The 14,177-nt window shown below is 49.9% G+C and overlaps 6 protein-coding genes across 6 annotated transcripts; 3 read left to right on the forward strand and 3 right to left on the reverse strand.

The window, feature by feature from the left end:
• Positions 1-222: 222 nt before the first annotated feature.
• On the forward strand, positions 223-1,431 carry BDZ83DRAFT_589205 (uncharacterized protein; the record flags this gene model as incomplete). The annotated part of the gene is made up of 3 exons (XM_060506211.1): positions 223-280; positions 337-489; positions 545-1,431. The coding sequence occupies 3 exons, from the start codon at positions 223-225 to the stop codon at positions 1,429-1,431; spliced, it is 1,098 nt and encodes a 365-aa protein (XP_060359776.1).
• A 175-nt stretch (positions 1,432-1,606) lies between these two features.
• BDZ83DRAFT_589221 (retrograde regulation protein 2) lies at positions 1,607-3,392 on the reverse strand (the record flags this gene model as incomplete). The annotated part of the gene is made up of 5 exons (XM_060506213.1): positions 1,607-1,816; positions 1,887-2,564; positions 2,615-2,995; positions 3,072-3,156; positions 3,259-3,392. The coding sequence occupies 5 exons, from the start codon at positions 3,390-3,392 to the stop codon at positions 1,607-1,609; spliced, it is 1,488 nt and encodes a 495-aa protein (XP_060359777.1).
• A 1,091-nt stretch (positions 3,393-4,483) lies between these two features.
• Positions 4,484-5,892, reverse strand: BDZ83DRAFT_723363 (gibberellin 2-oxidase; the record flags this gene model as incomplete). The annotated part of the gene is made up of 5 exons (XM_060512553.1): positions 4,484-4,824; positions 4,895-5,228; positions 5,285-5,505; positions 5,568-5,780; positions 5,847-5,892. The coding sequence occupies 5 exons, from the start codon at positions 5,890-5,892 to the stop codon at positions 4,484-4,486; spliced, it is 1,155 nt and encodes a 384-aa protein (XP_060359778.1).
• Positions 5,893-6,936: 1,044 nt separating this feature from the next.
• BDZ83DRAFT_589155 (fungal-specific transcription factor domain-containing protein) lies at positions 6,937-9,433 on the forward strand (the record flags this gene model as incomplete). The annotated part of the gene is made up of 8 exons (XM_060506206.1): positions 6,937-7,002; positions 7,053-7,083; positions 7,142-7,205; positions 7,274-7,434; positions 7,530-7,771; positions 7,821-8,095; positions 8,175-8,899; positions 8,982-9,433. The coding sequence occupies 8 exons, from the start codon at positions 6,937-6,939 to the stop codon at positions 9,431-9,433; spliced, it is 2,016 nt and encodes a 671-aa protein (XP_060359779.1).
• A 143-nt stretch (positions 9,434-9,576) lies between these two features.
• Positions 9,577-10,396, reverse strand: BDZ83DRAFT_589194 (elongation factor EF-1 gamma subunit; the record flags this gene model as incomplete). Its single annotated transcript, XM_060506210.1, has 3 exons — positions 9,577-9,732; positions 9,805-10,103; positions 10,159-10,396. 3 exons carry the CDS (start codon positions 10,394-10,396, stop codon positions 9,577-9,579), a joined length of 693 nt encoding a protein of 230 aa, XP_060359780.1.
• Positions 10,397-11,760: 1,364 nt separating this feature from the next.
• On the forward strand, positions 11,761-13,308 carry BDZ83DRAFT_709400 (glycosyl hydrolase; the record flags this gene model as incomplete). Its single annotated transcript, XM_060511570.1, has 1 exon — positions 11,761-13,308. One exon carries the CDS (start codon positions 11,761-11,763, stop codon positions 13,306-13,308), a length of 1,548 nt encoding a protein of 515 aa, XP_060359781.1.
• Between the last annotated feature and the right edge of the window lie 869 nt (positions 13,309-14,177).

Consider the following 14,177-nt stretch of genomic DNA (forward strand, 5'->3'; position numbering starts at 1 on the left):
GAATTACCCAATGAGACGATCATGACCTTAGATACACCATAAAGGTTGTTCCAACTCATCCTATTGTGTTACACAATAGGGGTCAGAAAGCCATACATTTAAGACAGGATACAGTCCACAGAGACACCCTCGGGAGCCTCGCCCTTCTCTCTCCCTCTTGAATTCTCCGGCTGCGGTATATTGCCACCATCTTTCAATTCTTGCAATTAAAGAGCTTTTGTCATGAGTGCCCCAATAATCGCTCAGCCAGTTGTGGTATCGCTGGCTGACTTGCAAAATGGTATGTCAAAATCTCTCTCCTTTTGGTCCGTTCATCATGACTGACAATAGCTACAGGGAATGTGCCTTTTGAGAGACTCGTCGAGGCTTTTGGGCCGGATTCTCTTGGAATCTTGGTTGTCAAGAATGTCCCACCAGAGTTTCCCGAGCTGAGACGCCAAGCACTTTCATATGCCTCGTATCTAGGAAACTTGCCGGAGAACGAGCTTGGTAAAAAACTCTTCTGTTGAAATGGGAGATCACGGCCACTAACACTGGTATGCAGACAAGGTCGAGAATCCTGCCGCCAAGTATTTGACAGGCTGGTCGTTGGGAAAGGAACAACTCAAGGATGGACAAGTAGATACATTCAAAGGCTCTTTCTACGCCAACTGCGCCTTCTATACCGACCCAACATTAGATGCCGCAAAGCCAACGCCTGATTTCTCAACCGAGAATTTCCCGGAATATCTGTCGCCAAACATCTGGCCCGAAGAAAAGGTCCTTCCAGGCTTCAAACGCAGCTTGGAGGATCTATGCAGGCTATTGATCGACACAGCTGTGCTTGTTGCACGAGCGTGCGATCAATACGCGGAACGGGAAATCGAGGGATACACAAAGGGCTACGTTGAGCACGTCGTCAGCACGAGCAACACCACCAAAGCCAGGTTGCTGCACTACTACCCGCAATCCCAGGAGGGTTCAAGTGAAAACGAGGACGACTGGTGCGGCGTACACCTCGATCACTCAGTTTTGACAGCCTTGACATCTGCCATGTTTGTCGATGAGCACAAAACTTCATCAGGTTCAGTGTCACGCGCGAAGGATGCCACAGGGCTCTCTCCGCTCGAGGAAATGGCAGGAAGCCCCGACCCCCTGGCTGGACTTTACATCAAGTCTCGGACAGGGGACACTGTGCAGGTGAAGATACCTAGGGATTGCATTGCTTTCCAGACGGGCGAGGCACTTGAACGGATCACAAAAGGCAAGTTCAAGGCTGTGCCGCACTTTGTGAGAGGAGTTAGGCCTTCTATGAGTAATGGCCGGGTTGCAAGGAACACTCTGGCGGTGTTTACTCAGCCGAATCTTGGCGAGGAGGTTGACTCAGAGCAGCATATCACATTCGGAGAATTTGCCAGGGGCGTTGTGAGCAAGAATACCGTTGAGGCGTGAAATTGGAGCGCGTTCCGATAAAGAGTAGACTTTGAGAGTAATCGATAGTAATGTGACACCTCGGCTATTGTTGACACCTTTCGGGTTGATACTCGGGTTTGATGCAGTTATTCCGGTGCTATGCCAGGAAGCTACGACCCAAAAGGAGCGCCACATTGAAGGCCAGTACATCTGCTCAATGTGAAGACGGCTTAACGTCGGAAATCTGGCTATCCAATTTAGTAGAGTCAAGCTTCGTAGGCCCTTCTGACTCCAGACCCCGCTCTTCCACAACAGCCTCGATGACCTGAAGCTCCGTCTTGGCTCGCCGCTTTTCGACTAGGATAAGAACGGTGACCCAAATCGCCATGGTCGTCCCCACAGCGATCATGGCAATCATTCCTTTCTATCGTACGGTCAGCATGATCTTGAGGATCAAGCCTCGGGTCTTGAAGAAGGACAGCTATCATACACACCTTGAATTCTGGAGCGTCATCGGCCCTGTAAAAAATGAGAGGCCACCAAGCTTGGAAGCAGTTGCCAGCCGCATTCATGCATGCAATAACACATGATCGTAGTCTCGGTGATTCGTTTCGCATCGAGTCATTGGCCCACGCGAAGAAGGTGGCTTGGATGCAGTAGATCGAGCCAGCCCAGTAGTAAGCCCCGAACTTGGCTGCTGTCGAAGTTGGGGCGAGAATGATTGCGGCATTTGCAATAGCCGTGAAGCAGACGTAGTATCCCGAAAGCCATCGCCTACCCCAGATATCTGTTGAAGTGGCCCACAACAACGTGCTCGTCACGCCCATGGCCTGTACACCGGTAGGGTAGTTGTTGCGTTGGTAGAGATTGTACTTTTCTGTCGGGTGAGATTGCATGTAAAGGTTGAGAAGCGACTGATTTGACTGCGATTCGGAGCAGTTGCCCAGGATCCATAGGAAACAGAAGGCATAGAAGTACCAGGAGTGGACCACCCTAGAGAGAAAAGACTTGGACATAATGCTCTCCGTCTTGTCATCCTCGTGGATCGGTACGCGCTCTTTTGCAAGAGCGATTTCTTCTTGGCTCAAATAGAATGCCGTGGTCGTATGGGGTGTGTCGGGGAAGAAGAAGTATCCGTAGACAGCGACTGGCAGCGTGATGATGCCAGAAATCTGAGAATAGTCAGCAAAGAATCTAGATAGAAAGACGTTTGCAATATTACAATGAAAAGCCATTTCCAGCCTGGCAGGCCATGCAGGCCGTTCATAGACGAATGGATTCCACTTTGCAAAAACCCGCCAAACATGCCACCTGCTAGACCGCTAGCGGTAAAGAGTCCCGTGCGTTGGCCAAGCTCTTTCTTGGTATACCACGATCCTAGAATGTACTGGGTTCCGGCGAAAATGCATGATTCAAAGTATCCTTGGAAGAATCGGATAGCCATGAGGTGTTGCGGGGTCTTTGCCACCGCGTTGAGCATAGTAATTCCCGCCCAAGTTGTAATCATAAAAGGGAAGAAGTTTCGAGGCTTGAAATAAGTTAAGAGCAAATTATTGGGGACAATGCCAGCCACAAAGTGGCAAAGAGAGGTCAGTAATCGGATCTTCGGAATCTGGTACTCCATGCGTGGCCGCGAGAACTCACATGAGGTACGCCGTCGCATAAAGAGTCGTGACTACGGTCAGTTGAGCACCTTTGAAGCCCAAGTCCTCTCTCATTCCAGAAACATATGCTTGGGTTATGCTAGCTCTGTCGAGGTAATTCCTGATTCGAGTCACATTCATCAGTATCTCCGTTATCAATATTGCCAAGCCATCCACTCACATAAAATACGCTGTTCAATGTTAGAAACGGCAATTAGACCACGTAACGTTGACGGGTATGAACATACCTAAACAGCAGAAAGTGAGAATGAAGAAGTCCAATTTGAGAACAAGTTTCCTCTCCAATGGAGTGGAAGCGCCCTTGAAGTGTTCCCTCAATGAAGAGAAGAACCCCATCGTGGTTACTGAGGTGTCTTGCTCCAGCCGGTGACGCGAGAAGTGGAACAAAGGGCTACTAGGTGATGATCAAGGGCCGGGAGCTATACACACTTGGAAGCTGATGGGCGCATGTGAGGAAATAGTCGGAGAGCTCTTCTTATGTCTAAACTGCCTTTGGTGCAGTGTCTAGATGAAGTTGCCGTTATTGGCTTATCTGCTACTCCAAGACGCCTTCCCCCTGCACATGGGGAAGCATGCTTGGCTCGGGGATAAGGGAATGGTGCCCCGCCCTTCCAGGAAGCTTCCATTATCAAGGCTTAGCAAAATCTGGGGGTCTTGAGAGATACTACTTGCCAAATACCAATTACCCAGAGGTGAGTAAGGCCAAGAAGCTTGGAAGTCTTGAAGTATCTCGCCCATAGATAAGAACTAGGCCGGCCACCTTTTCATTTCGAACATGCGCTAATGCCAAACTGTCCGACTGTTGTTGCTGAGTCTACGATAAGCGGAACATTTCGATCTTTTCAGTGCTATCGTTACTTGTATATGTGAGGTTGGAAGCCAAGACCGTGTGTTGAGATGGGTGGGTGGGTCAACTTCTCGGAGGAGCTCCTCCCGTCGATCTCGACACAATATCGACACAAGGTGAAATCAACATACCTTAAACCGGGCTGTGTGGTCCAGGTAGGTAGCTCACAAACACCTAGGATTATCATCAACTCGGTTTTCAAGCCAACAATGAATGAGAGTGTGGTCGATTTCAGTTGGACGTAATCATCGTCGGTTTCTTTTCTGCCAGTATGATTCATGCTTGTATTCCCCTGTAAATGATCCTGAAACAGAGAAGGAATGAAGAAAAGCCAGAGATGGATGTATTGACGCCAAAGGATGTATTAGACTTTCGTAGCATTTTGTCTCGAGTCTAATAGTATGCTGAGGGCACCACGTAACTCAATTTCTTTAGGAAGCGTTACCGGCGGCTAAACCCCAATGGCATAATCCAAACTGAAGGACCTTATTTAACGCTACTTAATCAGTCGTTATCTGCTAATTTGGCATGATGGATTCATCATTTCCAGCTTCCGTCTGCAATCTCCTGATTTTAGAGCCTAGCTAGCCTTCAAAGAGGGTACATAAACCTCCCGAGGAACGTTGTCGAATTTGCCCAGGCTTTGATGGCCTTCGGGGTCAGGATATTCGCCAGCGAAAAAGTCGGCGTGTTTTTGAGTGTCTCGCGGACGATCAAGATCATACTCATAACGCTTGAACCCATGTTTCCGAGCGTCCAGGAAATCCGCCATACAGAATACCTGCTCATCAATAGGCTTATCGCGACCAAGTCGCTGAAGGAGAGGGGAGCCTTCAATGGGCACGAGTTCTTGCTCGTCAGCCGGACGTGAGAAGTAGATTACTCCGATGCGACGAAGATGGCGTTGATCCTCGGGAGGCTCTGCACATCAAGAATTAGTAATTACTTACTTTAGGTAAGCCATCGATCTTTGCAGAAAGCAACCACTTACGGACAACTCTATGGATAGTGGCCTTGAACAGGCCTCCGGTCAGTCGAGCAAGGGCATCGCCGAAGTTGACGACCAAACCATGAGGCTGGTGCTCGACCCATCGATACTTCCCATCATTATGGTCGAGAACCTGAAGTGCCGCTATGGGTTGCGAAAATAGGAAGGTCCATGTGCCCAGATCAGTGTGCCCCGAGAGGAAGATATCGCGGTACTTCTCGCTTTCTTCCTTCGATCGCGGCTCGCACATCATGTATCTGATATACTCGGTCTTGGAACCCCCGGGTGCATGCGTTGATTGAATTACCTCTTCAGGGACCTCCAAGATCATAGCAACCTGGGTACCATAATAATCAGTCTGAGCCACGTTCGGGATTTCAGGGGCGAGCTCACCAAAGTCAGAAGTTTCTTGAGGATGTTGGTTCGAAGAGATTGCATCACTTCCTGCGTCTCCTGCAAATACGGTCGCATAATCTCAGGATGGGGACGGTGAAGCGGGTCATGAACCAGAATGTTGTAATGATCCAGCTGCTTAGGGAAGCCTCCCTTATGCCCCAGGGGACCAGCAGGTTTGTACGCAAAATACAGTCCCCGTGCATCTTCCTCGGGAGTTACTATCGCGGGGTGTCAATGCTTACACTCTTCTATCTTGGACCGATAAAGTAGCTGTCGATACCTTCATAAGGCGCCTTCTCTTCCGCCGGGAGGGTCATCATGGCGTTTGCTATCTGCATTTGGCGAGCGTAAACTTCGTCGGAAATGCCATGATTGCTCAAAGTGAGAAAGCCATAACCAGTCGCAGCTTCATAGAGATCCTTTGCAAGTTCCTGTCGGCCGATTTGGGTGTCAAACTTGGACAGGTCGAGGTTCACAAGTTTGACATAGTCCACTTTTCATGTTGTAGTCAGCTGAATAAGTTCGATGGATTGATTCGACCTTGGAAGGCAAGACCTACGCTTCTCCTTGGTGGGTGGAGCGGGTGTAAATGGAGGAAGGGACATAGTCTCTATACTGGGTGAAACGGAAAGCCTCTGGTGATAGGGCTTGATACAGTTGAAGATGTAAAGGAGGAATCTTTCCGTATCTGGCTCTTTGAATAGTTGATGGCCTTTACTCGAGCAATCGGACTGGATCTTCACTGCCTGTTATTATATTACGAGTCGCATTTCTGTGAAAAGAGCTACCACATGAGCGCACTCTTACTGCATGACCTGTCACAGCGACTTTTACGCCCCATCAATGTCCCAAACACCGGAGCCGAATTGTAGATTATTCATCTACACATTCATGCCGCGTGATTACAGGTGCTCCTTGAGCGTGTTCCTCCTCCGAGTCCTCTCAACATGTCTTCTAGCGAGCCCAGTCGGCTCAACCTCTCAGTCGTCCTCCAATCAGCCCTCCCAACTCATCCAAGAGGAGCGCACAACCCGGGCTTGTCACGCTTCCCGACTGGAGGTTGCATCGTATCTTCGTGGGGTAAAGGAGATGGTGGGTGGTTGAGAGGAGCTCCTCCCAAGTGGGGCACCTCTTCCCCAGACATTGAAGTCTAGCATTGACGCTTATCAGGCCGTCACCTGCGACCTTGGTCGGGGCTCCTCCACGGTGAGCTCCAGTCAGCCCCTTGTTTCGTATCTCATTTGCCTTGATCATATCTAGAGCCTTTCGGACTTCGTCATGCTGCATAGAATCTTTCAAGACGAGGAATCGGCACTGACTAGGTTACTACGGTAGATCTATTCAGTTCAAGACTTGGGACATTTTATCCGGTGCGGCCGCACTGGGCAACAGACAAGCGTGCAACTGGGAACGATAAGAGTAGCGAACCCATATTTTGCGGAGAAGACGATTGTCCTATCATGTTGACTCTGTTATCACGACATGCCCATCGACCTTCAATGCTTTCACGACTGCTGTGAGAAATCGTCGACTGTGAATATTGAAGCTTCGTGGAAAACATCTCTACTTTGCACTCAAGAGTGAACTCAGAAACCTACTGACAGTGCTGCCATTGAAACATTATCATTGTCATAACGTCTAGTGTGAAAATGTCTACCAAATCAACCGACAAGCCATTCCAGTGTCCTGCGTGCTCAAGTCGATTTACCCGACAGGTGATTCTCCTGTCGAGCGATAGCCCCTAATGCAAATTATTGACAGTCAGCAGGAGAACTTGAATCGTCATACGGCATCAGGTAGTGATTAAATGAAAATGTCGCAATGTCTAGAGACAAGCCAGACTGACGGACCCAGTACATCAGCGTTCAAATCTGAGGCCATTCCCGTGTCCACAGTGTGAAGTCAGCTTCTCCAGAAGGTTGGCACTATTTCCAGGACATCGAACTACTTCGAAATTTTGATAGAGTCTGAGTTGACTTATGTTAGTGATTTGAGAAAACGCCACGTGAGAAGATACCACGCAAACCCCGATCGCACTGGTGAGACAATTCATGTGGCCAGTCATGCTGCGCCAGCCGACGAGCCAACAAAAGAAACAAACAAAGCAACGGAAGCGAACCGCTCTATCGATCTTTCAAACGGCCAAGGTGTAGGTGTTCCGTTCATCAAGCCCAACCGAATTTTAATCTAATTTTGTCAATGCCTCAGTCAACACCGATTCCACAAGTGTTCGCATCACGAGGCATTTCATGGTTATTCAAACTTCCTCAATTTGTATCAGCTTACTTCGATCGTTTTCAGCCCACGTTCCCGCTTCTACATAAGCCAACATTCGACCTCGATACGGCTCAGGAGCCGTTGATACAAGCAATTGTTTGCCTTGGGGCCATTTATCAAGTCCAAGGTTCAGGCCAGGAGATAAGTGCCACATTGTTCTCTTCGGGCTTGAAGTCTCTGGACGTATACGTAAGTGAATATACAAGAGTGACTTTGTGCGAATGCTGAGCGGTAGAATCACTTCTAGGTTCGCGAGAGTCGGCGGGTAAGATTCAGAGAGTTGTGGGTCATGCAAGCCTACTTGCTATTCGAATATTACGCATTCTATAGCTGCGACGATGGCCGATTCTCAACGGCTCTCAAGATCCACAGGAAGCTTGTTGATGCTGTCCGACAGTACCAGATGCTCCAAGACAGAGTAGCTCTTGGCGTGGACGAAGTCTCCAGCCCGAACGAACCTGCGGTAGCTTCTTCAATGACCGAGACCGAGCACGCCTGGCGAGTTGCCATGTACAACGAGTCAAGAAAGCGGTATGGCCGCCTACCACCGCGGTATCAGCGCGGAAACCTGACCTCAATTAAAATGAAACGCTGACATTGGAGGTCTCAGGATTGTGTACTGTCTATACTACCTTGATGCTCAACTCTCAGTCTGTTGTAACATACGTCCGCTGCTCGCAGCTCTCGAATTGAAATACGAACTTCCGTGTCAAGACGACATATGGCAAGCTGCCACAGCCGAAACCTGGCAAGCCCTCATATTTTCTGAAGAAGGGTCATTCAACGAAGAAGACGACTATGAAGCCAATGGCGACCCGCGCCCGGCGCACGGCGATCTGTACGCAAGTCTCATGTACTTGATGAATCCTAACCCGCCGGACCGGCCACTGCGATTACTCTGGCACTCGTCTTTTGCGTGTCTGATGCTCATGACGCAAATTTTGATGATGATTCGTGACCTCACCTTGGCAAGTTCGTTCTTGTACAATAACGTGCGATGTGGCGAGTCCAAGAACAACTTGTCAATTATCTCAGAAGCTAGTCGGACCTCGATAATGCAAGCTCTGAATGCCTTGTCGGACATCATGCGCAAGCCATCTCTTCCTGGAACATGCCCACTCAGCAGCCCTTTATATGATTCTAAGTCTGTGGAGTCTGGCCTATGGAGCAATGTCTGGATCGTGTGGCATTATGCTGCTATGAATCTAACCCATCAAGAGGCGTTACTCACGAGCGGCATCGTCGAGTATAGTCTTCCATCCGCTGTTTCAACCTGCTGGGAACTTGGTAAGCCTCGGGTGAAGCAGCATCGAGATGTGTACGAAGATAGAGATGGTACGTATATGAGTGCTTCTTCAGATTATCATCCATGCGAAAGACTTCAGATGAAGCAAAACACCAGCTCACACTGTCTCAGTCATGCGTGTTGCTAGTAGCCTGGAGAGCATTCTTGTGCTTCTTTCTCACGACACTAGACCCATCGGTATCAACTTTCAGTTGCAATCTGAATTCACCCCCAAAACAATCGAAGATCCATTCATCACAATGATCGGATACAAGGCCTGTCTGCTAGGCTGGCGCATAGTACGTCTAATGGCCGTCAGCCTGCAGGCCAGCTCGGCCTCGTTCAACATCCAAGCACAAAGCATCTACTCCATGTCCGCCCGTGTTGTACTTACTGGCATACTGGCTGCCATAAGCTCAGAGTCTGCGAATCAGAGAGGTCAGTGGGATTCAACAGCGGCAGTAGATGATGCCGAATCACGATACCTGACATGGATGGAGGCAACATTCTTGGCCAGGGATGTTTGGCCACCGGGCAAATGGATTGTCGCGGTATGTAATGAAAGCAGACATGAGACTGAGTGATTATTCGCAGTGTGTGCTCTATTGCAAATGGACTTCTATGCAGGCTCCGAGGTATCTGGACATCGAATCATGCTGAATTTTCAGAAGTCCCTCTCAAGTTCCGGTGTTGATATGATTTCTGGAAGTGCCAAGCTTCCCCAGACTTACAAGCCATCATAGTCAGGGTAAGTACCACCAGGCTCGTCACGAATGACATTAGGTCCAAGAATGCTATCAAAAATTCCATCTTTGTCATTCCGGATGCGCATGTAATACTCATGTACCACAGGGTGCTTCTCGGCCCAGCTCTTGGTAAAGACCTTGGAGTCGGTCAGTAACTTTTTGGATACTCGATTCAGGGAACTTGATCTCCTAGTTGAACAGGTCCTTACATATTGGTAGCCTCTTGCGAGACCAGAAACGACGAATAAGTCGGCAAGCGTCAACGTGTCTCCAACGAGATAATTCTTCCCTGTCATCTCCCTCTCGATGGCACGAATGGTCAATTCACAGCCCTCCTCACAAGTCTGGAGAATCTCAGGACTGCTAGGAGCCCGTCCGATTATGGGTCCTATCCATGCCATAATGGGTGGCAGGAGCTCATAGTTCGTGAATGACGCCCACCGAAGGACAGTTGTCTCCTCCTTCAATCCGGATCCACAAAGCTTTGTGTTTGGATCCTGCTTTGCTACTGCAATACCGTCAGTTTTACCGAGATTACCGCTTTCAATAAACTTAGCACTTACGAAACCATGCAACTGCGTTGCTTTCGTAGACAGCAAAGCCATCGGCGGTCTCCAGCGCGGGAACTTTCCCAGTGTGGAACTTGGAGAGATATTCTTCACCGACGCCGCCCTTTTCCGGGTATACTTTGATCGGGAATGCGTTGCAAATTTCGACGTCGAGTTTATTATACTTGGCAACGAAGAGCACCATTGTAGATCGAGGCGCTTTAGGATACGTGTAGAGCTTGCCGAAAGACATCTTGCTGCCTGTAATAACTTGTCTGACTGGAGAATGAAATAAAGTAGGGAAGAGTTTTGCTGCTCGAATCTGGATTGAAATTATAGCTGTAGTTAACCGGGAAGGAGATCTTGTTCTCTACATAACGCATCCTGCATGTTATCTTTGATGATTATCGTCATAGGGAGGAGCTCCACCACCGACAAAGGTGGAGGTCTCTCCCGTGACAAATGCTCCTCCTACATCCAAAGACTACCTTGACAACTTATTGTTTGACCAGTCAGCTGGGCTCACGCAACTCTCCTCTCGCGCTGACTCTGTCTTTAATTGCGTCGTTTAGTAATCTAGCGAGTATCCCATCGACTGCTAGAAGTACAGATGCAGCATATCCGTCTCCAGTTTTTCTTTAACTTCTAAGGTATTTCTTTTCAACCTGTTCATGGCGTATAAAAGGAAAACACAGTCGGACAGATATATAATTCATTATCATCACTTGAAAAGGTATGTATTGTTGTATTGACGGTATCTGGCAGCTGATGGGAGAGAAAAGTCACGGGTAGAAATGCAGTGCTAATTTGACAAAAAAAGGAAAAAGGAAAACACAGTACTCACTCTGATGATACCAAGCTAGTCTAGGGTCGTGATCTGACATGAAGCAGTTGGAACGGAGAAGGTCTTTCAAAAGCGCGGCTTCTTCATTCATCCAAAGTTCGTCCAATGGCTAAATTAGTCGACCCAAAGCATCAACTCAACAGGTTACACGATTGTCAAAATCCGTTGATCTCCCGAGCACGCAAAACGTTCCCGAGATGCGGGGAGGACTTCCATGTCATGATATGACCGCTAATAGGCGCGGATGCGGCAGTCAGCCGTGGAACCGTTCCTGTAGCATCAGTTGTCGTTGTAAAAGGAATGCTACCGCTTATGAGCTGAAAATGCAACCTTGTCTTGCGAACCGGGAGGAAACGGTTGGAGCGTGTCTACCATCCCACCGGCCGAGTCTGTGGGATTTAGCTAGCCATGCAGTCGGCCGAATGCAAGATGAAAATCTGGGGTCATCGGCTGAACTGATGCCACCCTTTCGCATCATCCGCAGTCATGCAACTGCCGGAAGAAATATAGTGAAGCACCGTAGCTGGAGCGCAATCTCCTTGGGCTGTAGATCGACGGTCAAGATCTTACGAGCCAATGGGACACATCAAACTGGATTTCACGATGTCCTCGTACCGACTGAAAGAGATCCGAGATGGCCGAAACCACATTTTGCGTTCGCGACGAAAGTGATAAGACCGAGCTGATGTCCGTCAGAATAATCAATTATTTCAGCAGTCAAGCACAGGACACCCTACAAGACAACACAGTGAGCATATCAATACATTGACACGATGAGATCCTGGCTACGCTCACTCGTCACGATAGCTGCTTTGGCGGCCCCTATCGTGGCAGAGACCTTCACCAACCCGGTCATATGGGAAGACCTCGCCGACAATGAGGTTCACCGCGTCGGAGACACCTACTACTTGACCGCATCCACCATGCACTACTCCCCCGGTGCGCCCATACTGCGCTCCAAAGACCTCGTCAACTGGGAGTACGTCAGCCACTCGGTCCCGGTCCTCGATTGGAACTCGCACTACGACTTGGCGGACGGCAAGAACGCCTATGTCGAGGGCATCTGGGCATCCTCCCTTCGACACCGGGCAAGCAACGGTCTGTGGTATTTTGTAGCCTGCGTAGAGTTCTCAAAGACCTACGTCTACACATCACCTGACCCTGCTGGGCCCTGGACCAAAGCCGGCACCATTGACACGTGCTACTACGATGTTGGCTTGTTGTTTGACGACGACGATATCCCGTACGTGGCCTATGGAAACACCGCGATCTCTGTTGCGCAACTCTCTGCCGACGGACTTACGGAGACTCGACGAGAGACGGTATTCCAGACTCCCAGCGATATTGGTGCTCTGGAGGGTGCGCGGATGTACAAGCGAGACGGAAACTACTACATCTTCTTGACAAGGCCGCCTGATGGACAATTCGTACTCAAGTCATCCAGCCCATGGGGTCCGTACGAAGTCAAGGTTCTCGCAGACAGAATCGCACTTAATTCGGTTCCAAATGCCGGCTCGCCGCACCAGGGCAGTCTCGTGGACACCCAGAACGGAGATTGGTACTACATGGGCTTCACGGACATCTATCCCGGCGGCCGCTCCCCCGTACTAGCTCCCATCACTTGGGGAGATGATGGCTTCCCGTCGCTGGTGACCGTCAACGGTGCTTGGGGAGACTACGAGTACCCGCTTCCCCGGGCGGATGTGCCGAGCGCTCTACGCACCGATGAGTTTGCCGGCACATCCCTCCGCCCCGAGTGGGAATGGAATCACAACCCCGATGTCAGTGGTATCGAGGTCAACAACGGAATCACACTCCGCACCGTCACTGTGACATCGGACCTGTACTCGGCTCGCAACACCCTGACCCACAGAATTCGTGGACCGATCGGAACAGGCACCGTCCACCTTAACGTTGCAAACATGGCCGACGGGGACCGCGTTGGCCTCGCAGCGTTGCGCGATAAGTCCTCTTGGATCGGCATCGAACGTGAAGGGGACGTGTATTCTATCGTCACTGTCGGGGGCTTGACTATGAACACTGATTGGACCACGAATTCGACGGGAGAAGTTGTTGAGCGCAGGCCATTGGGAGATGCCAGAGATGTCTACCTCAAGATGGTAGCTGATATTCGCCCTGGCGGGCCTGGAAATGTTGTCTTCAGCTACAGCGTCGACGGCCAAACTTTCGAGACTGTGGGCGCGTCATTCACGCGGTACAACAACTGGGAATTCTTCATGGGCTATCGATATGGCATCTTCAACTACGCGACAAAAGCATTGGGTGGCTCTGCGAGAGTTTCGTCGTTTACCAATGCTTAGTTCTAGTGTTGAGTCTCGAGGTTCTTGTGGAAACTCCGCCCAAACACGAAGAAGCAAGAAGTTTCTGAAATTGCAAATGGCCAAACTCAGGGAACACGTAATGTGGGAGAAAGAAGGGAACGTTCACCATTGTATTTACTCTTATTCTTCGGCTACGAATAATATCATCAATAATTCGCAGCAGCTGACGCCCCTCGGTTCGTCCACAATTTAAAGTCACAATGCAAGGAATCGGAGAAAGCCAACATACCGGGCAAAGCGCATCTCTTCCCCGCACTCAAAAGTCCGCAGGCTCCAACCTCCAACCCCGAGTTGGTGAGCCCCCAACCTCGCCGGGTAACCCGGACCTAAGCGGACCCAATAATGGAGCTTGATACGCGCCAAAAGGGACCAGAGACCCGGAGGGAGACCTGGGGTATTTGAACGCGATGCTTCATTTGGATCCAATGCCGAGGTTTGTTGGGTCCTCATGAGGAACCCCTCATTGAGAAGATGCCTAGCTCGCCTACCCAGATGTGCCATTTACGGTCACCTCCTCGTGCAGCAGGCTACATCCTGTCAATCCTAACCCCGCGCCCAGCAACTCTTCGAAGCCAGTGTCCCGGTCTACACGTGTACTATCTCACTACGGGCCGAACATGTGTGTGAAGTAGAGAGGATTATCGATGGCTGTCTGTTGACCGTGGCACTCAGCTGATTCGTCATCGGAGAGCGGTCTGGGATGACCCCTGACGATCCGAACACCTCGATATGCATTAGTTTTTTGGAGGCTAGCTTTCCCCCAGCCCACTGATGAATCTCCGAGCCTGTTGCGACTAAGAAAGCGCGGCAATGGGGAACTGTTTTGGCCAAGTGGGTTTCCCATCGAC

Source organism: Colletotrichum acutatum, assembly GCF_030867785.1.
Source record: "Colletotrichum acutatum strain CBS 112980 chromosome Unknown BDZ83scaffold_136, whole genome shotgun sequence".
Lineage (NCBI taxonomy): Eukaryota > Fungi > Ascomycota > Sordariomycetes > Glomerellales > Glomerellaceae > Colletotrichum > Colletotrichum acutatum.